This window comes from Epargyreus clarus, unplaced genomic scaffold, assembly GCF_041222505.1.
Source record: "Epargyreus clarus isolate Ecla_fem2 unplaced genomic scaffold, WU_Ecla_fem_2.2 ptg000035l, whole genome shotgun sequence".
NCBI classification, from domain to species: domain Eukaryota; kingdom Metazoa; phylum Arthropoda; class Insecta; order Lepidoptera; family Hesperiidae; genus Epargyreus; species Epargyreus clarus.
Window position 1 is genome coordinate 2,430,423 of NW_027332240.1, and position 22,123 is coordinate 2,452,545.

The 22,123-nt window shown below is 33.3% G+C and overlaps 1 protein-coding gene across 1 annotated transcript; it reads left to right on the forward strand.

The window, feature by feature from the left end:
- The first annotated feature begins 343 nt into the window (after positions 1-343).
- On the forward strand, positions 344-20,730 carry LOC140756419 (glutathione synthetase). The gene is made up of 13 exons (XM_073091917.1): positions 344-650; positions 1,412-1,507; positions 3,404-3,520; positions 4,329-4,478; positions 11,491-11,624; positions 15,345-15,387; positions 16,238-16,408; positions 16,760-16,827; positions 17,353-17,457; positions 18,139-18,345; positions 18,808-18,943; positions 19,753-19,844; positions 20,560-20,730. The coding sequence occupies exons 1-13, from the start codon at positions 504-506 to the stop codon at positions 20,687-20,689; spliced, it is 1,596 nt and encodes a 531-aa protein (XP_072948018.1). The 5' UTR covers positions 344-503; the 3' UTR covers positions 20,690-20,730.
- Positions 20,731-22,123: the final 1,393 nt, after the last annotated feature.

A 22,123-nucleotide genomic window follows, 5' to 3' on the forward strand; every position in this document is an offset into this window, starting at 1 on the left:
TATTATCGTTTAAATTTTAGTAATAGTAATACGATTAGAAACTAGCAATTTCAAAATGTGTGCGCGCTGCCACTTCTTTTTACTATTCGCAAATCTATCATTCGCTTAAAAAAAGGATCATTCCCTATCTCCCGCTTCCTTTAATACACACTGCCTTTAATATAAGATACATACATTACAGCGTATTAATTTCGCGGCACAAAATTTTTAACCAAGCCCCAATGCAATAAGATTTTGTTTAAATCTGTAAATAAAGATAGGCCGAAACCTTATAAATTTGTCCAATGAAATCGCAGTAAAAAAAAAGAAATTACCACGTTTGACATTTGACATTTCAGCTGAACTTGACATTGGCAGCTTGACAGCATTTTATTTATCATCAAAATCAGTTTTCGGCCGCACGTATTCCACAAATAATAAAACTAAATAAATAACCACATAAAAAAATTAAATTGCGAGTTTTTGCTGTTTGTCAATCAATTTAATTTAGAAACCGCGGCAAAATGTCTCAATCTCGTCTCGCGTCGTGTATTCCTCTGCCTCTCGAGCATAAGTTTCTGGTGACTGTTATAGAGAAGGCTAAGGACTGGGCGCTGATGCACGGCGTCGGCATGCGGGATAAGAAACACTTCACTAAGGACGCTATCCAGGTATTTTTATTACATGAAGTAACAAACTATGCTCTGTCTGATGGTAAACTGCTGCTGTCCATGGACTAGATAAGGGATCCTACCTAAAGTCCGCACAGATGCGTAGCTTTTTTTAGGAGTATGTTGAAATGTTTGTGTTAGTGTCCCGTGTGGCGGAGCGGTTACTATACCGGTCTGACGCGCAGAGGGTCCCGGGTTCGATCTCCGGCCAGACAGATATCTCAATGATGATCTAGGTTTCTGTTTCTGGGTCTGGGTGTTTGTGTATTTGTCTATGTGTGTGTCCACGGCACCCACGACACAGGGAATCCTAGTGTGGGGCTGTGAGTGTAGAAAGTGAAAGTGAAAAGTGTCCCTTTACCACACTCTTTAAACTAAACCATCAATTATGATGCAGATGTGGTGATTTCTGAGATTATTTTGTTTAATTAAAAAAATTAAAATGAAAATGAAGAATGATGGTTAACATAAATGTAATGATTTATTTCAAAAATATGTTAATTACCACTCCAACTTAATTAAGACTTGTTAAAGATCATTAATGATCATTAGTGAATAGTACAGATGATTTGGTGTTATAACAAGTTATAGTTTCCAAAAAGGCTACTTATTATAAGTATTACACATTTATGTATTATAACGATTATTTTCAAAATGGAAACTTATTATGAATAATACATCTTTCTAGTATATCAATAATAAAAAACAGTCATTTTCTATAATGGTTGCTTATAATAATTATATTAAATATTTGTTAACAGATAGCACCATTTGTGTTACTCCCATCACCGTTCCCTCGGACAGAGTTCACCAAGGCTATTGAATTGCAAACTATATTGAATGAGCTGATGCATAAGGTATGTTTATATTGCTTTAAATGCAATGATTGACTTTCAAGACATTAAGTTTTTTTTGCATTATATTTAAGTAAGAAGCAAGCATACTGTCCACTACACTACTGTGTGTTGTACTGGTATAGTCTGTGCCAAACTGCTAGTCTGCTCCGAAGTTGTTGCGAGCAGTTGTAATCATACAATTTGCTATGGCAACATGATTCATTTCTATATTCAGAGCGGACTAGCAGTATTACATAAGGATACTTAGGTTCACCTGATAGTGGCTACTGCCGCCCATAGGCATCTGTAATGAATTACATATCCCAGATAAGATGAGAGACCTACCTAACATTGACAACTGGTGAGTTGTTACCCCATAAGGTAAGTCGTATCTCAGGTTGGCCACAGATGAGTTCTTACTTGAGGACTAAGTTGGAAAGCCTTGGATAAGTATGTCTCCCTCACCACACCAATGCAATGGACCATGTCATGATTTGAGCGTTAATCATCAGTCAGTGCAGGGAGCCATGCATTGTTTTTTTCTACATAGAAGTAGCCAACAATGTCAATGTTCTGATGGTAGGTGGCTACTGTTGCCCATGGACACATAATCAATCCCAAATAAGATCTAAGTTCTACCTAAGACTTACCACAATTGTTGCTATCTCCGAGGGCTAAATTTGAACACCTCATACAAGTAAAAATTAGCACTTAATACTTGGCAAATTGTAGGTAAGAAATACATATTTCATGTATGTTATAAAAATATAGACAACAATGTGTCATTATTTAAATGTGAATCTATACAGATGGTTATAAGTTATAACAATGACTATAAAAAAGTTCATTCATACCAGTCACTCTGACATGCTTATTGTAAATGTTTACTCATGATGAGTATTTTTTAGTAGTAAATTTTTTTTTTTTTTTTATATAATAGGAGTACCAGACGAGCATGCAGTCCACCTGATGGTAAGTGGCTACTGCCGCCCATGGACATCTGTAATCAACCCCAGATAGGATTAGATATTCCTACCTGAGGTCGGCCACAGATGCGCTGCTACCCCTGAGGACTAAGCTGGAACGCCTCGGAAAAGTACGTCTCCCTTACCACACCCTTCAAACCGGAACACAGCAGCGCCTATCACTCCTGTTATTAGGTAGAAATAGGTGTGGCGGTGGTGCCGCCGGAGTCGAACCACAAAGGGTTCTACCACCTTCAAATAGTAGTAGTAAATACTGAATGTGTTATAAATTATTTATTTTATACATCATGATAACTTCAGTGCCTATATAATAGTTGTTAAAGGCAAAACATTTAAGTACTATTTAAATAATACTTATCTCTTCTGCTTTTTAAACATTTTTATTTTCATATTTTTATTTTTTGCTAGCTATTGATGAAATTATATTTTGTCAATAAAAAATCCTCTAAATAATCGAACATTAGACAAAAACTAGTATAGAAATCCCCTTAATAACACAGGTCTGAAAATTAATTTATTTTTTCCAATTTTTCTTAGTGTTGATTTAATTACCTTAAAAGTATAGAACAGTATGCCTAACATGATACATACTATGTCGCATTTACCAGATTTACACAATACTGTACCAATTAAAATAAGTACAATTAAAACTTATAAGAATCAATACGTACTTATTTATTTTTACCACGCTTTTATTAGCTTGACCTGTATGTATGTATGTAATGGAATCTTTGAACCCGATTTTTACTCACTTTGAACAGTCCGATTAATTTAAAATTTTGAACAATTATCAAGAATCGATGACAATACACGATAAATAATTTTATCTCATTCACCTCATTAGGATCGTCAGGAATCACGATTAACGATTTTCGTCGTGCGATTTTAGCGTGGTTTCTAGTTTTTAAACTATAATTATTATTTTATTCAGGTTGCCCACGACAATGAGTTCCTTGAGCAGACCCTGCAAAATGCCCTGCAGGTGGACGAATTCACAGCAAGTTTATACAACATTTGGGTAAAAGTGCGCGAAGAAGGCATAACACAGGTAAATACAACAAACTCTTGCTTTTCTTACTGAAAATAACTATATTAATATTGTTTTAAGTGGTGTTAACTTTCAGGTTATTATTATGAAGGTACTTTTATGTTAGAATTATTGATGATTATTTAATTATAAATTAGGTGTGTCTAGGTACTACATTTTTATGATATGGTCTTTTTTTTCTAATTTAAGTGACCTAATTGTAATATTGCAAATGAAAATTATGTTGAAGGCCAATGGAAATCTTGTTTTAGAAATTACCTTGCAACATTTAAAATTGCTAAATGTGCTCACCGTGAAGTATTTTGTGGTTTCACTACCATTTGCAGTTTATTTTTACAGTAAAATAACTTAGTGATTACTGTCTTAGAAAATAGCTTTTTACAAAGAATTTGATTGTAAATTATGTGCGAGTATGTGATTTAATTTTCACATGTAAAATATACATTTGTCAAAATCTTTGAATAGCCATAAGGCTTATTATTATGTACTAAAGACTATTAAATCATAAATATTTAAAAATAAAAAAATAATGATAAGTTTGGCTCAACAATTTATATGCAGTTTAGTTTTATGTTGCTGCAAACAAAAAACTTAAGTTTGTTTGGGATCAATACTGGGTTAAATAATTATACCCTGATAAATCATGAAAGTATAAACAAAATTACTATACCATGATACTATGTACCTATAGGGTATAGGGTATGTGTAGGTATGAAACGTAACATATAATGTAGGATACAAAAAGAATCGAATTATTTTTCCGCCTGGTCTCTTTGGTCTATTACGTTGACAAGTGTTTCTCGGTTAGCCGATATCGCTAGGCATGCTGCGTTCCGACATCATGTTGGAGTCGAGGTGTCCGCACACGGAGAATCAGTGCGCGAAGCACACGCCCTACTGCTCCTGGAAGCAGGTCGAGATCAACAGCATTGCGTCAGGCTTCGGCCACCTCGGGCCGGTGTCACGCGACATACAGAGGTAGATCGCCTCGCTGCGCTAAACGTTTCTGTATTCTTGTCATAGTCCGCGCCAAACTGCTAGTCCGCTCTGAAGTTGTAGGTGTAGTCAGAGAGCCAATGAGGTAACACAACTACAAGCATATACTTCGTAGTAACAGTAAGGGCACACTAACGCAGCTATGTACCCGTGGGCGAGAGCGGGCAACGGACGGGTGCCGGAGCGGTCCCGCGCTGTCTTCGTCCCGCTAATATCTACAATTTGCTGTTGCGACGTGACTCACTTCTGTATTCAGAGCAGACTAGAAGTTTGACGCGTACTCTACGGTGGGAATGATAACTGATTAATGTTGACTGAAACATATTGATGTAGAGTGGGGTATGTAGGAGTGATTACTAATATGTCTGACGATTTGTTAGTTTTGTGACGTCATATCCATAACTGTTTGTTGTAGACAATAAAATGTGCCCTCATTTAATTATAATGAATGTGTTTAAACATGATAACATTATTGACATTTTAGACATTTATTTTACTAAAATATTGGGGTTTCAAATGCGATGACATTTGTGTTAGGAAAATAGAGGAATATATCATTTTTATTTGTCTTTAATCGTTATTCCGTCCGTCTGGTTTGTGTATGTGTTTGAAAAATACTAAAATGATTGATTATTGATTGGGAATCTCGTCTAATTCTAACATGACAATGAGGTAATTGTTAAAATGCTTAGGTTAGCGTATTGCAAATTAATCAGTTATATTTTCCAGCGTAAGTATAACGATCTATTAGATTAGATGATAATGCTTCTCTAGTACAACGCTTAAGGCCGAAACAAGCTTACAACTCAGTATGTATTTATCATCAACACCTTTACAGTAGATACGTTGAATTAATAATAGATTTTTGTAATTATTACATTAGAATAGTGCGATACTAAAACAATGGTGACGTGTAAACTGAAATTGGCACAAATGTAATGTAAATTTGTAAATTTATTACTCCCAAGGAAAATATTTGTACATATTTTTTTGTGTGTAATTTTAATTTTTTTTTAAATGTGTTACTGTACATTTAATTTTATTAATCTGTGTGTGTTTTATAAAGTTTATTGGTACAAGTGTAGTACACTTTAAACATGATAGAGTTTAGTAACATTTACGATTTTATTTTTTGCATAACGTTTTATTGCTAATCTTATATAAAGTAAAACATTAGAACAAAAATGCAATACAGATAATGAATACAATTACATAAAAAGATTTTTAAAAAAACTACTCAAAATATTTGTTTTTCGGCTGTTAAGAATAATTTATCTTCTTTAGTAATATGATCTGAATTGAAATTCAGAGTTTTTGAATTTCAAACGTAGTTAAAATAAAAAAATGGAATAAGAATTGAAATTTAAAATAGAAAATCTAGTTTATTTTCGCATCAAAAAGCTGTTTATTTTTTTATTCGATCAATACTGTTTCATAGTTTAAAGGTGTTTTTGATCCATTTTTATAATAGTGGCAATGGTCATAAATTTTCTAATATGTTGACAAAATCTTGTATATAAAATTCTCGTGTCACAATGTTTGTTACCGTACTCGTCCGAAACGGATTTACCGATTTTCATCAAATTTTATATGCATATTCAGTAGGTCTGAGAATCGGCTACTTACTATTATTCAAAGCCCGAAGTGATAATGGTAGTTCACCTTTAATATTTTTTTAATTAGGTATATGGCAACACGACGTTTGCCGGGTCAGCTAGTGACGATATAAGTATACTTCTACCGATTAGTAATAGTATTATTTAATAAAGATAACAATATTTGCTTCCGTGAAGCAATACCTAATTAAAGTACTAATTCGATAAAGTTCTCGACTTCGTTGTTTTAATTTAACATTTAATACATTTTTTAAGATAAACAAGGATTTTGAACTTTCGGCCATTATATGTAATAGTTTTGATTTATAAGTAAAACAAAATCCACTAAAATTAACTTATTCTATTTTATTCACATTTTCTGGACGCCCTGTATATTTCCATATACTGATATGTATGATGTAGAAAACGTTTATTATAGAAAATAATTTAGGTATACTATAAATATTAACAATACTGACAAGATGAATAGTAATATAACAGTATTCTAAAAGAAAATATAGCTCATCTAAATACCGATGAGTGTTATAAGGGACATTAATAAAACTTAACATGGTTAAGATTATTTTTAGTATGAAAGTCGTTAAAACACTCATATACTCATATTTGTGTCGGAAAGTAACGGTTATAAAGTCTGGAGGGTGACGGGGTAGTCAGGTTTATTTCTACAGGCACAATGCTTGTCAGGCACGAACCGTGGCAGGCAATAGTATTTCCTTGTACAATGTGTATTAACATATTTATAGATACAGTAACACGACCGCTACAGACATGGGAGTGTTTTTTTTTTTAATATTATAAAGAAAAAAATATATAATGTCTTTATGTGTATAAGGTTTGAAGTTTGTACAGAATGCAATTTTAACATAACACCACTGTAATGACTGTGTGTAGTTAAAATTTGTAAACATTATACCATCAGTGTATTGATTTCGTGTAGTCGCCTTCAAAAGTTGTTGAATTCAGTTTAATAACTTCCTATGTTGACAGTTGTAGGCATAGATTCACTTGGTTCAAACTAAATTTGAAAATATCAATATATAACTTTATACAGGGTGTATTTTTCAAGGAGGCCAAAATATGTATTTTCTTGAAAATTTGTCTTTTCTTTAAGTTTGTCATTTATCATTACTTCTCCAAATTTGATCCTTATAAGCGACACTACCCGATGTTGGAATAGTATAGCGTATTTTTTTTTCAACATGAACTCGTTCGATTCCCGGATAGGATATTAGATTAAAAAAATGTAATGATGCAGTTTTGGTTTTTATTTAAATCGGCCTTGTAATTCCTTTCGGTATTTGCTATTTCTTAAAGCTTTGTATTTGGCAATGAAGATCCACTTGAAAATCAATCTGTATACTCTGATTTATTCGATCGAAATTTTTGTTTGTTTTTTTTCGATTACATTTGAATTAACCTGATGGTAGGTGGTTACTAGTGATGCAACGCACATCCGGCAGCTATCCGCTATCCGGCCTATCCGGCGTTCTAAACACTATCCGGCCGGATACCGGATAGTAGCACTTATTCCTCATCATGGACTCGAACGAGTTTATTTTCAATAAATAAAACAAAAGCAGTGATAGCCTAGTGGTTAAGAAACGCGGCCTCTCGATCGAGGGGTCCGAGGTTCAAATCCCAGGCACGCACCTCTGATTTTCAAATTTATGTGCGTATTAGAAATTAATTATCACTTGCTTAAACGGTGAAGGAAAACATCGTGAGGAAATCTGCATACCTGAGAGATTTATAAAAAAATCTTAAAGGTATGTGAAGTCTACCAATACGCACTTGGCCAGCGCGGTGGACTATGGCCTAATCCTTCTCATTCTGAGAGGAGACCCGTGCCCAGCAGTGGGACAGTAATGGGTTGATGATGATGATGATGATGATGAAATAAAACAAAACACATTATGTATTATTTCACCATCGGATAGTGTCGCTTGTAAGGATTAAATTTGGGGAAATATAATACACGCTGTTTTTCTTACAAGAAGAACTCGTTCGATTACCGTTTGATAGGGAAATCGGTTGAATTTAATTTAACGACTTAGTCCTGTCGTCTCATAAGTATTTCAGCCGCTATGAATACTTATTTAAATATGCTACGTATCTGTTATGCAACAAGACTTGCATTTTCATGTTTACACGTGATATGTAGGTATGTGTGTCACCAAGTTGACGTAAGATTCTACTATTGCACAAGGCAAATGTAGCGACGTGAAACTGCTAAATTAATGTAGGTATATTAATGGTTCATATGACTACATATATATCAATGGGCATGATGACAAATTTTGAACTCCCCTTCTATAATGTAGGTACATGTCTACTGATTCCAAAAATCGTACTATTTCGGCAATAAATTCAGTATTAACGGAAATATTAGGATTTTTAAAACAAATTTTGAATTAAGCTTGAAAACGCTTACGGGTGTCATGGCGTCCGCGAGTGACGACACGCTTCGACATCCCATAGTAAAGTTCAAGCAATACGGTGACACGCCAAAAAAATGACGTCATTTCGCCCCGATTAGCGTTTTAGACAAGATGGCCGATAAAATAAAAGTATAAAATACTCCATTTTATATTTTTATTTTATTGAAATTATAATGAATCCTAAAGTTTTTATTAAAACTGGGCCATTTTTGAAAATGCTTTCAAAATATTGTTTTTAAGTAAATCATTTATTCTTCGATTTTCAATATTGTCATCATGCCCATTCATTTTTCGCTGATTTTGTACTCAAAATGATTCTCGCTTGCTGTTTATACAATTCACATACGATTTAAATAATATGTTGAGTTATTATGACCATGACTACAATAAAAAAGCTATGGTGCCTAGTGACGTCATAATATGCTAATTAGTATAGTAAAATAAACTGTGATTATTTAATACATAGCTCGTGACCACAGCAAATCAAAATACTGATTGTTCTTAACCAGTATAGTTCACACAATATGTACATTTTGTTGTTTTCGTACTTGCATTCAACTTTGATAGTAATGAAATGAAATGAAATATATTTATTTTGTATAGGCCAACGACGGCACTTACAAATTCTCAGGTACAATATTTTTTCTTAAACTACTACCGGATCGGAACGCGACCTCTACTGAGAAGATCCGGTAAGAAACTCAGTGGGTTTGTCTTTTTTTTTTAATAATTTTTCTCTTTTTGTTTCTTTTTAGTAAATGATTTTTGTTAACATTTGTTATTGTATAATCAATTATTTACGATTTACAGTTTTATTCAACTGTTTTTCTAGAACAATAATATATTGATAATTATTTTTAAACATTTAATGACGTGTAGGCACGCGGTAACGTGTCAGCCAAGTTCTAAGAAAAAAAAGTGTGTGTGTGTCAGCTACGACGCACGATTGGAGTTTACTCCTTACGAATGATAATTATGATATATATCGAATAGAAAAAAGGGTAGGTAAATGAACGCATCTGCTAAAATGATAAGAGAAACAAACATATATCTGTAATTATTCGGATTATTTATATTACTTCAATAATGCGTATTACATAAAGTATGTTACAAAATAATATAAAATAGCGCCATCTAGTGGCAAGTTTTATAAATTGTAAGTTTGCAAGTTTATCAATCTATGTATTTTGGTTCCAAATATTATAATGGTAACTTAATATAATTGTTTATATTAAAGTAAATTTTAATATAATATAATTATTTATATTTAAAACAATGTTAAACGTTTTATAACTTAAAACTTAATAATTATAATTTCTTTGCCATCTATAAAATATCCTTGTTGCAATTTACGGATGAAATTTATATGAGACTCAATAAACATGTTATTATATGTAATTTGGATTGTTTCTGAATGTTTTATAATTCTAGAATTCATTTAAAACGTATTGCTAATTTTATATAACTTATTTTGAACATAATTCATTAGCAATAATTCTGTAATAAATATTAAATAATACTGTTTTGATTTTGCCCGTTTATCGTTGATAGATGGTGCTGATCAATAATGCATCCATTTTTATAAGTTAAATTAATATATCAGTAACTTACAAAAGCCTCTTTATGTTAAAAACTTATTTTGCTAATATTATATCTTATTCAATTGCTTACTGATTTTATATGTTACTCTTCTTTAAAAACGTTCATAAAAGATTGTTAATCATATTATGGCGCCAATGTTCATATTTTTCACAGTGTTTATAAATGATCAAACCTATAACTTAATTTATGCAAAAATGTAAACAAATTAGTTAATGACGTTTTAATGTTTTATATATTGCTAATTATTTTTATTGTAATAATTACTTCATATGGGATTTGAACTTACTGTATTTTAAATTAATAAAAGCACTCTTGATTCATATTTTGGTTACCGTTACGCCTCAACTTTTCGTGTTACACTTGATTTTACTCCTCATAAAATTTCCGTACCGGGCCTTATAACTCAAATCGTTTCTTAAGGAGTAAACTCCAAAAATACAGGTCCCTAAGTGAATATTATACATGATGATTATGTTTTATGTCTTTTATATTAAAATGTAAATGTCGAAAATGTAAATGCTGTAAAATATTGCTTATGTGTATGGTGTATGTATTTTTATAATAAATTAATGGGGTGTACGTATGTAAGTGTTAAGAAAGTTCGCTGTACGAATATCATGTTTATTGAAATACTGAATGATTGTGTGATTGGGTTCAATTCCCGACTGAAGCTTGTGTGACCCATGTCTTGTCTTGAAACGTGCCTGTTTCCTCTTATGGCATAAAAAAGAATTTGTGTTGTATAAGATGTCAAATTGATATTCCTGTCATTAATTAGACTATGTATAACAAGTAGCAAACGGGCATGCAACCTGATGTTAAGTCGTCATAATCTCATGAGAATCTGTCACCAAGTACAATCATGTTAGTATATTTTCCGTCAAATCCATCACAAGTTTGTGATGGATTTATTTAGATAGATATAGCCTTTGATTTTTTTGCATATCCCTAAAGTTGACTGGGAGAAAATGATATTTATTAAGTCCGCCTTTTATACCACATTTTTTTAGTATGGTCAATAAAAAGTAATTAAATAAAAAAAAAGCAAGTTCGAACATACCTTTTTGATAATTTTGTCTTTTCAATTTAATCACGTTGGTTCCATCCAGACTATTGCACATTTATTTTAAATAACTATGCAATTTAAAAGAAATTAAGTAGTAAATTTTAGCTCACGATTTAAGATCAATAGCCCGTTTGCTAGCTTGTATGTTAATAAAAGAGTTGTCATAAAATGTGTTGTCAAGGTAATGTTGTCATAAAAAAGATTTGTCATACAAATGTTTGAACATAGTTTCACGTGTTGAATCGTTTGCAGTCTCTCAGCCTGGGCCTCTTCCGCTCCGACTACCTGATGCAGTTCCCCGACGGGAATCGAATTAAACAAGTGGAGTTTAACACGATCGCATCGAGTTTTGGCGCGATAACGTCAAAACTACCAGACATGGCCCGGTACCGACGCTTTTGTAACTGTTTTGCGTGGAAGGCCTTATGATAAATCTCATGACTGACAAAGGATAACCTAAAAAAGTTGATCATCATATAAATTGTTTGGCTTTTGGTGATAAGGTAATTGATTTTTTAATGGTAAGGTGTTGATTTCTTCTAATAATATGTTTTTTTTGGCTCGGTTACTTGTCCCCTAAAAGTAACAATACAAATGGTTCGAATTGTAAAAATAAGTATTTTAATGAACATCCTGTAGATTAGAAAGATGTTATAATTGTCAATTTTTTATTTGAAGACTGATGCATACAATTACAGTTCTTCAGTTAACTTCAAAAATATATATTTTTGGTACCTTTTCTTTTCATAAATGAAGTGTTTTAACCTTTTTTCTTTAACGACATACAGGTAAAGTACATCCGCTTGTAAGTGAAAGGAAATTATTTAAAACTCAATCGACACCTTACCTTTACCTAACTTTAACCTTATCTTATTTTAAAATGTAAAAAAACGGTCATCCAGCCTTCCACGCAAACAGGACTGTTTAGTCGACATCTCTCATGTGACTGCTATCTATGCTACGCATATGCACGCTGTACATCCATCTCTTTCACTCCTATCACTATGTATGCATTTGATTGTATTGCCGCACTGCTTTCGCTTAATGTTGTGACGTAGACTAAGATAAGTTCAGCATGTATGGGGCGAAACGGTAGAGCTTGTTCGGATATGGTCCATAGATTTGGCGTGCATGTATAAAGTATTACATATGTAGGTAGCTTTTCGATAGTGCGATCACTTGAGAGATGTTACCTGACCACGCCGCCGTCGGTAAGGGACCATCCATGAAATATGTACGCAAATTAAGGTCAAAACTTTACAAAAGAATGAAAATAATATAATTTTAAAAATGAGGAAAATACATTGTTGTCAATGTTGATTTAATGACATTAAGACTAAAGTAATTAATTATTTAAAAGTATTAGTATATCAAATAATTCTGAACATAAACTGACTGAGACAGATTTGAGAAATGTTATACATATTAAAATTGTTTAATTTATTTACAAGAAGACATTGACATTAGAAGTAAAAAACTGTCTTTGGGATCGTGTGCGTTCGTTATAAATGTTTTCCTTTATTTGTCCTAGTTTCTACTGATATCTGGATAGATAATTTTATACTTTTATTGAGTGTTATGTGAACATTTAATAATTTGAATTTAATAATTTGAACATACTCTTTTAGGTAATTTTTGTTTGAAATCTCATGGGTTCTTAAATAAATGGATGGTAGCATAGGTTTCATTTTGGCAATCTTCCGTATAAGGGTAAATTTATGGGACTTCCTTTGGCATCCTTCACTTAAACCTGTGCCTAGAAATGGGACATAAAAGGAATTGGCATCCAATCTTATCTTTAAACTCTGCAAAATCTATTCCATTGATATCTAAAATTATTTTTTGTCAACAGATTTCAGAGATAATTACATAATTGTTTTTTGGAATATTTCGCGGACATATGTGACTCCATGGCACGCATGGCAAAAATATGGTAAACGGCTTATTCTGATCATAAATTGATCTGATTAAAAAATCTGAAAATAAAAACGTGGTGTATTGAGAAAACTATACCTAATAACTTATGTAAGATGTATTTGTATGAAAGTAGTCAACCTACAAGGAGAGGCTAGGTAAACTTTAACATCCTGGATGATATCTTCGCCAAGACCAGTGTAGGGTAGTTTAGGTTAGGATAGGTTAGCTAGCTTACGACAGTTACAACAATGTAAAATAGCGATCGGTTTTAGGATAGAGAACCGACTGGATTTATTTATCTGATAAAATGTCATGCAATTTATATCATTTTACGTTATGATTGCCAGCCTTGCATGACAAAAGAAAAAGAATATTAAGGGTGGTGGAACTGCTGCAGTCCGAATTCAGTTGAGCTTGTAATATCAATGCCTTCTGATTAACGGTTATAGGTTAGAAGGTATAAGTATATCGGTACTCACACTGGAGATTGGAAGTTAGCCCTCAGGAGTAGACGCGTTTCTGTGGCCTACCGCAAGTAAGACCGTCTATCCTATTTAAGTGTTCATTTCAGCTGTCAATTGTTTTTCCAGTTTCCCAATTCATTTGTCGTGTGTGTCGTAAAAATAAATTCATTTTTTACCTTCAATATAAATATATTGTGGACCCAAATACAAAATATATGGGTAGTATCACACTTAATGAAGACAGGTACAACTATAGTCAATTTGCAATTTTAAAAAGATTATATACTAAAACTTGTGGTTATAATTGCGTACATATTTTATGGATGAAAATTAGGATTTGTTGTAAAGATTGATACTGTGAGACATGTTTTTTTAATTCATTTTTTGTCCAGCAAAAGAGGTCCAGGTTGGGGGAACATCTTTCAGTATAGTTGTCTCTTCATAAGAATTTTTAAGCTTACATAAAATAGGTGTAGTAGATATAACAAAAAAATATAAAATTTTACATCGCGTTGATAATTTTGCAACGAATTTAAAGCAACTATTCAATTGTTATATGTGTTCTTTTAAAAGTATTCATTTTGCTGTGGTCATGAACTAAAGTAATGTAGTTTGGATGTAAAGGGGTATGGGGTCTATCCGTCGTTTTAGTTTTTAAAACTCCAACAAGTATAATCCAAAATATTGATTACAAAAAAAAACATATGTAAAAATCATAAAAACATCATACAAATATCAAATGTCTTTGAATTATAGAATTTGTTTATTTATTTATTTTATATATATTTCATTTCGTTATCCAAACAAAGAGGGAATAGTAAGCCACTCCTCGTCATAAATGCGCTTAAATGCATAGGCTCTTGCGTTTGATCTGCGCATATTCTATTAGCAATAACTTGCCTCTAATTTTACATTTTCCCGCGATAACTGCGCTTATCTTCTAATTTACCCACTATTTTCGATTGAATAATTAAAATTTAATCCTATTTTCTTGTATAATACGTGTAATTACAGCTTTTAAAGGCGATTGCATCGATATGTTGTATGTCATGTTAAGTTTACGCATGTATTACTCATATAAATGTTAGTAATTTTGTTGTGAATGTGTCTTGATTTGCTGTATAACTGTATTATTAGTTAGTATTTTAGAGTGAGTAGATTGAAATCTCCTATATTTGATTTAGAAGTATTAAACGATAGATTATTTGCGTTTTGATTTAGTTTTATGGATTGATTTAGTGAAAAAGACACATTTTGATGATTAAGTGCATTTTTTTATTTATTTTACATGATAAAAATTTAAAAACATATATTGTAAAAATTAACAGTAAGCGTTTATAGAAAATGTCTAATGCGCTTTTTAAAAGTTATACATATCTATAATTTTTGAATTTTATTTAATTACCATTATACTGTATATACAACTGAGCTATTTCTGTACAGTCATAATAATTACTATATATTGAGATTTATTAAAAATATAAGAAAATATATTTCAAATTTAGGAGGTAATTAAAAAGTTAACAGCATTACAGCATGGATTTCGTATTGTAATTCGTAAAATATATTGCTTTAGTCAAAAAATGTCTGAACCGAAAATAACAAAAATTATTTTAACGTTTGTTTGCAAAATATATTACATAATATATATTTATGTTTTTGTTATTTTCGGTTAACCAAATCCACTATATTTTTTTTATTTAATATATTTGATTATATTTACAGCTATATTTTACGGCAATTAGGACGCCCGGACCTAATAAAAAATGTGAGTAATTTTAAAAATTTATTCATTTAATACTTAACTGTCTTCGTTATCTGCTTAATGTAATATATAATTTAGTAGTTATTGTACATTTTAAATAAAATTTCAAGATCAAATGTAACGTAGTACCTGCTGACGAAATTCAAACCTGCCTTTCAAATCAAATCATTTATTTTGCTTGATATAGGTATACAGTTGTTATATCATAAAATTGTCCTCTATATTACACCTCTTAGAGGTATGCAAAATTTTAGTTAATACATAATTGTCTTCTTAATCTAATATTTTAATATTACAATTCAATTTCATTATAATTAAATACAATTAATTCAACAAAGATTTAACATTACATTATATATTATTACTATATTAAACGTTAACTAATTTATATTAAATGTCATAAATTCACGAATGTCATAAAAGTTATACCCTTTACTATTTAACAAATGTACTAGACATATGGATTGCTTCACATTTTTTTTTATAATATAGGAGTAGCAGACGAGCTTGCAGTCCACCTGATGGTAAGTGGCTACTGCCGCCCATGGACATCTGTATATTATCAGATAGGAAGTATGTCTCCATTACCACACACTTCAAAACGGAACACAGCAGCGCTTAACACTGCTGTTATTAGGCAGAAATAGGTGTGGCGGTGGTGCCGCCGGAGTCGAACCACAAAGGGTTCTACCACCTTCAAATAGTAATAATAATATAGTATACATACATATGTTGAATACAATTTCGAGCAAAAACATTTAAAAGTATAATCCTTTAATTATATTAAGGTGAATGGTATGCGTGGTGTATGGTGAAAGTCAGTATCTCAGAATGTAACGTTATTCGTTACCAGATGCCAGCGAACCTCGCTCTGTCGGGCCTGTGTTCGGGCATCACCGAGGCGTTCGACCTGTTCGGCGTGCCCGACGCGGTGGTACTCTTCGTCGTTGAAGAGATCTCGTACAACATATGTGATCAGCGATTCCACGAATTCGAGATATCTGAGAAACGGCCGGAGATTATGGTGAGTAGCATTTTTATTGAAAATAATAAACTAAAACTGGACACGCGGCAGTGTGCCTGCCTAGTTCTAAAAGTCAAGAAACTTGAGACACCAGCATTTAAAGCTCTGTTTGATACAGATTACTGAATAAGTGTACAATATGTAGGTACATACAATGTGGTAAATTACTTTGTTATATAATTGTGCAAAATGACATTTCTTCACGTATGAAATAAATTGAAGGGATAATGGTTATTTGAAAAAAATTACAACAAACGCTAATTTTTGTTAAGCATTTATATTTAATTGGTATAAAAATGTATATGAAATAATCAATTGATCTAACATTTAAAAATACCTATTACTTTTCAGATATACAGGAAAACGCTGAATGAAATATACGAAGAGACTGAACTTAACGACAAGAAGCAACTTGTTTTGTAAGTTCCAACTAAGTTAAGTCATTAGTTCATTACTAAGCATAAGGAGAATCTTGCCTCTTTAAAAAACTCTGTTTTAATATAATTGTTGGTGAAATTTAAAAAAATAGTGAGCAAATTCACTGATTAAAATTTTTGACAATAAAAACTTGTAAATTTTAAATATTATATTTGTAAATTTTATGTGGGTACAGGGTGAATTTTTCCAGTGGATGTTCATGGCCAAATCCGAAACTATATGAAATAGTGAAAAATTCTAAAAGGATTTACGAAACTAAAATTGTATCATGAGATTTTAAAAATCTATCCCTAGCCAGGAAACCAACAAGTTCATTTTGAAATTTACCCTGTATCTGGTGTTATGATCATCCAAACTTGGCTGTCACACTGTCATGCACCCAGGTATCCATAAAGATACCTAATATTTTAATTGGATCAACTTAAATGTTATAATGGACTTATGATCAAAACTTGGCTGACACACTGCCATGCGCCAATATAACATTATACCCAATATCCACACAGGGACGGTCACCCGGTGGCGGTGGTGTACTACCGTTCTGGATACGAGCCCGCGCAGTACCCGTCGACGAGGGAATGGGACGCCAGACTTCGCGTCGAGAGATCCACGTGAGATGTTCATTTTATGTTTTTGTGATGATGGAAGTATGTAAAACGAGGATGGAAGTGAAGAATGTAGGATGTAAGGAAGGAAAGAAAGGAGGATGATAATCATGAATGCAGAAAATCCTATTTGAAACTCACTAAACTATTTAAATTATTAATTAAATATAATTGCAGAGGTATGTTTTGGTTATTGTTATGTTGCGTTTTTGTCTATTGTTCTTCTATCTTATATATAAATGATGCGTCATTTCCCCAGAGGATTAAGTTGCAACGCCTCTAATTCATATATCTGCTTTACTACACTCTCTAAACCTAAAAAAATATAAGTATCAAATTACACTTGATAAAACTTGAACTTCAAAATCAACTCACAAAATTGAACTTCAACGTTTTATGAAAACGAGGGCTCAGGGGTGAGCTAGTAATCGTGGGGCAATGATAAGGATGCTTAGGTTGATCAGAATAACTGTGCTGGCGAGGATGATTATGTTGATAGGGGTGATTACGTTGATGTGAAAGATAATTTTTATGTGGATGATCATGTTGATGAGTTTGATCAGGATGATGAGGATGATTATGTCTCTAAGGATCATTAAGTTCATGCGGATGATTATGACGATAATGATTGTGATTAGGATGATTATGATGATGATGAGGATGACGATGACAGTCTTGTGTTCCCAGTGCCATAAAGTGCCCGTCAATCCAGTACCAACTGGCGGGCACGAAGAAGGTGCAGCAGGCGCTAGCGGCGCCCGGCGTGCTGGAGCGCCTGCTCGGGGGCGGAGCGCCCACGGAGCGCGTGAGGGACATCTTCACGGGGCTCTACTCACTAGACTTCGATGAGGGCGGTGAACGGGCCGTGGATATGGCGCTCGCTGATGCTGAAAGGTGAGACTGTGGGTTGGGTTGGGTTATGTTCGATTTGTTAGGTTAGACGATATTTAAATTTGATTTTAGCGATAACAGGAATGGGAGAATTAAATAGATTGACAATAAGCGCTTTGTGTATGTGTACATAGCATAAAATAGCTTGCTGATATTGAATATTGGCAGTTTTATTATATTTTTGTATATAATTAAAAAAAGATAAAGTAGCAAATTATTACAATCCCTACAATCCCTAGTGGATTGTATGCTCATGTACAAGTAGTAAGTTATGGACTTTGGATTTTTGATTATCTGTAATTGGCTCCAAATGAAATAAGAGCTTTACTTGAATCGCTGAGAGCTAAGACGGAGTGCAAGATTTAAATTGGTTCAATATCCGTGCTTCATCTCCAGGGGTACCATTACCACATCGATTGCTGCCTACTAACAGAAGTGTATTAAAAAATACATAAATTTTGCCAGGTTCGTGCTAAAGCCCCAACGTGAAGGCGGTGGTAACAATCTATACGGTTCGGACGTCCGTGATGCCTTGCTGAAGATGCGACACAGCCGCGAGCGAGCCGCCTACATCCTCATGGAAAGGATACTACCACCATTGGTAAGATTAACACCGTCTACCGTCATGCCTATCTGCCTAATTTTGTGGTTCGCTATTTTTGCCTAATAACAGTAGTGTTAAACGCTGCTGTGTTCTGGTTTGAAAGGTGTGGTAAGGGAGACAGTTTTCCGAGGCACTCCAGCTTAGTCCTAAGGTAGCCGTGCGTATTTGGCCGACCTCGGGTGGAAACTACTTATACTTATAGTTTTAGATTTAGCTATCAACGCACACTTGTGAAATTGCTTTGTATATACAACATGGTTTAAAAAAGATTTAGAATACTAGTGGCGCTATCTCTTGGCGTTTTATCGCCACACTAACAATCATCCTTACTAATATTATAAATCCGAAAGTAACTCTGTCTGTCTGCCTGTCTGTTTGTCTCTTCTGCACGCCTAAACCACTGAACCGATTTTAATGAAATTTCGCACAAAAATAGTCTGAGACCCGAGAAAGGACATATGATAGTTTTTATTCCGGGAATGCGTCGGGAACTAGGGATGGCGATCTAAAATCGATTAATCGGAGAATCGATCTTTTGGACCAAAAAAATCAATTATTTTAATCGATATTAGTAAGGATTGAATCGTAAACTATGCATTTGATCAAGTGATGATCTTTAGCAAAGTTGTTGTTCATGAGCCCACGAAGATTTCAGAGTTGGTACGACCAATTTTTGCCAGATGGCGCCACTGCCATTCCAATGAAGGTACGAATTTTCAGTTTTATGTATGTTAGTATGTCATATCATTTTCTTTTAAATGTGGGCGAAGCCGCGGGCAAAAACTAGTAATACAATATGACAACAGGTATCTGGTTACGTGGTCCGGCCGGGTGCTCCGGTGCCGCCCCCGCTAGTGGACCTGGTGTCCGAGCTTGGCATATTTGGTGTTATCATCGGGTGAGCATAGCTTGTTTTTATTTTGTACACTGTAGATATATATTTTTTAGGGTTCCGTGCCCAAAAGGTAAAAATGAAAGCCTATAACTAAGCCACTATCTGTCCGTCTTTTAATTTTTACATAGTATGTATAACGGTGGCCCCTATAACAAATACAGAAAAAGACATAAGCATGAAAATACGTAGACAAATATGAAAATCTGACTGCCTATTATGAAAAATGCATTTACTTCTATCTCTGCTATGATAAGCAATACTAATAATAAAAATAAAATAAAAATTCGTGATACTGAACCCTATATCTGCAAGTACAACTCACACTTTCCCAAAAATTTTTCTTAACACGTTAACAGTGGACCGACAATATATGAAAAGAATCCCTCACGTGTAAATGCGTTTTTAGAAAATATGATAAGCGAAGTTTATATTATATGACAGCTTATAATAAATATTTAAATAAAACTACCCTTCTTATGTTTTTTTTTGATGACCCACTAATGTATTCAATGCAAAAAAGCTCTCTGCCTTATGTGTATGCAATGAAAAATAAAACTAATCACACGTGTAGACTATGAAAACGATTCTAATTTGTGCTAATAGAGCTGTGGCCCTCATGAGGTGCACGCACGTATTAGAGTGACTTAAAAATAACCCACATGTGGGGCATTCACTGTGAACGTGTAGTCACAACGTTAAACATATTATGGTCTTGCAGCACTCGCGAGAAGATCTACAGCAACCGCCAGGTGGGTCACATGTTGCGCACGAAGCTCGCCGACGCGAACGAGGGCGGTGTGGCCGCCGGGCTCGGCGCGCTCGACTCGCCGTATCTGCTCGACCTGTAGCGTGGGGTAGCGTGGGGTGACGTGGGGTAGCGTGGGGGATGACGTGGGGTAGCGTGAAGGTGACGTGGAGTAACGTGTAGTAGTGGGGGTAGAGGGGGCGGGGTTTAGGGTGACGTGGGGTGTTGTGGGGTAGCAGTGTTGATAGAGGAGGATGGGGGTTATGATGTTGGGCAGTGGTGTTGGGTCATAGTGTTAGTAGAGGAGGGCTGGGGGTTAGAATGATGTGGGGAGACGTGCGGTGTTGTGGGGTAGCAGTGTTGATAGAGGAGGATGGTGGTTAAGATGTTGTTGAGTGGTGTAGGGTCATAGTAGTGGTAGAGGAGGGCGGGGAGTTAGGATGTTGTGAGGTGACGAGCGGTTACTACCCCACGGTGGATTGTTGCGAAGTAGTTTTAATCCTAATTAAATTCACTTCGGTCTACAGGATTATTATTTTAAGTAACCCACTCCATTGTAATGTTAAATTCTCCACCCTACTCTATCAACTATTATTTTACGTATGTACTCTTCACAATTTTACTTTATTTTGTAAACTAAATTTAATCGCTATAGTTAATACAAAATAATTGTATTTTTATATATTTGTAATAAAAAATTGCAATTTAATTTTTAATTATAAAATGAATAATAAAAATTGTATAATATAAAATTTAAAAATGGGTATGTGGTCGGTCGACCACTATTTTTGTTGTTTTTTTTCCTATTGGTGTGTAAAGACTCGTTTAAACCAAAGAAAACCGTGCCGGTAACGAATAGCGATTTCTTAATAAACTCTGGTTAAAATACGAATTTATTGTAATATTAGTTATTATTATTGTTTGAAGAATGGACAGATATAATCAAATATTTAAAAATCAAAATAAAAAAAATAAAACACGCTCATTAATAATTCATCTATTATTAATTAATTGATATTCACAATGCAAACATTGTTATGTAAATTGTGTATTAAATCACGTGTTATTATCGCACAAATATTATTTTTTGTTAAGAATTTTCATTTTGTTTACATTCTTATTTATGTTGCATTTTAATTTACATTTTTAGTACTATTTGTATCTTGTGTGGGAAGGTCATAGATTAGTAAAGATTACTCACTCCTAAGAAGAAAATGTACCCAGTTTTGAGAATTGAAATAGTTGCGTTAAAAAGTTTTGCCACGTCTCCGTGTTAAAATGTCCTTAAAATATTTGAAATAATTATTTATTTATTACGTAAATTACGCAGTATTGGTTATTTATTCGTAAATTTTCTCTAAAAATGTTTTTATTTGTCAAGAATTAAAAAAAAGAACTTACTAAAATAAGCCGTTTGTGGCTTCATTCAATTTCAAGGCGGCGAAGTATCTTTACTAATCTATGGGGAAGGTACTTAATTTTCAGTTTAAAATCAGAATTTATTTTTTTTTTTCGGTAAAATTACTCCTTATTTGGA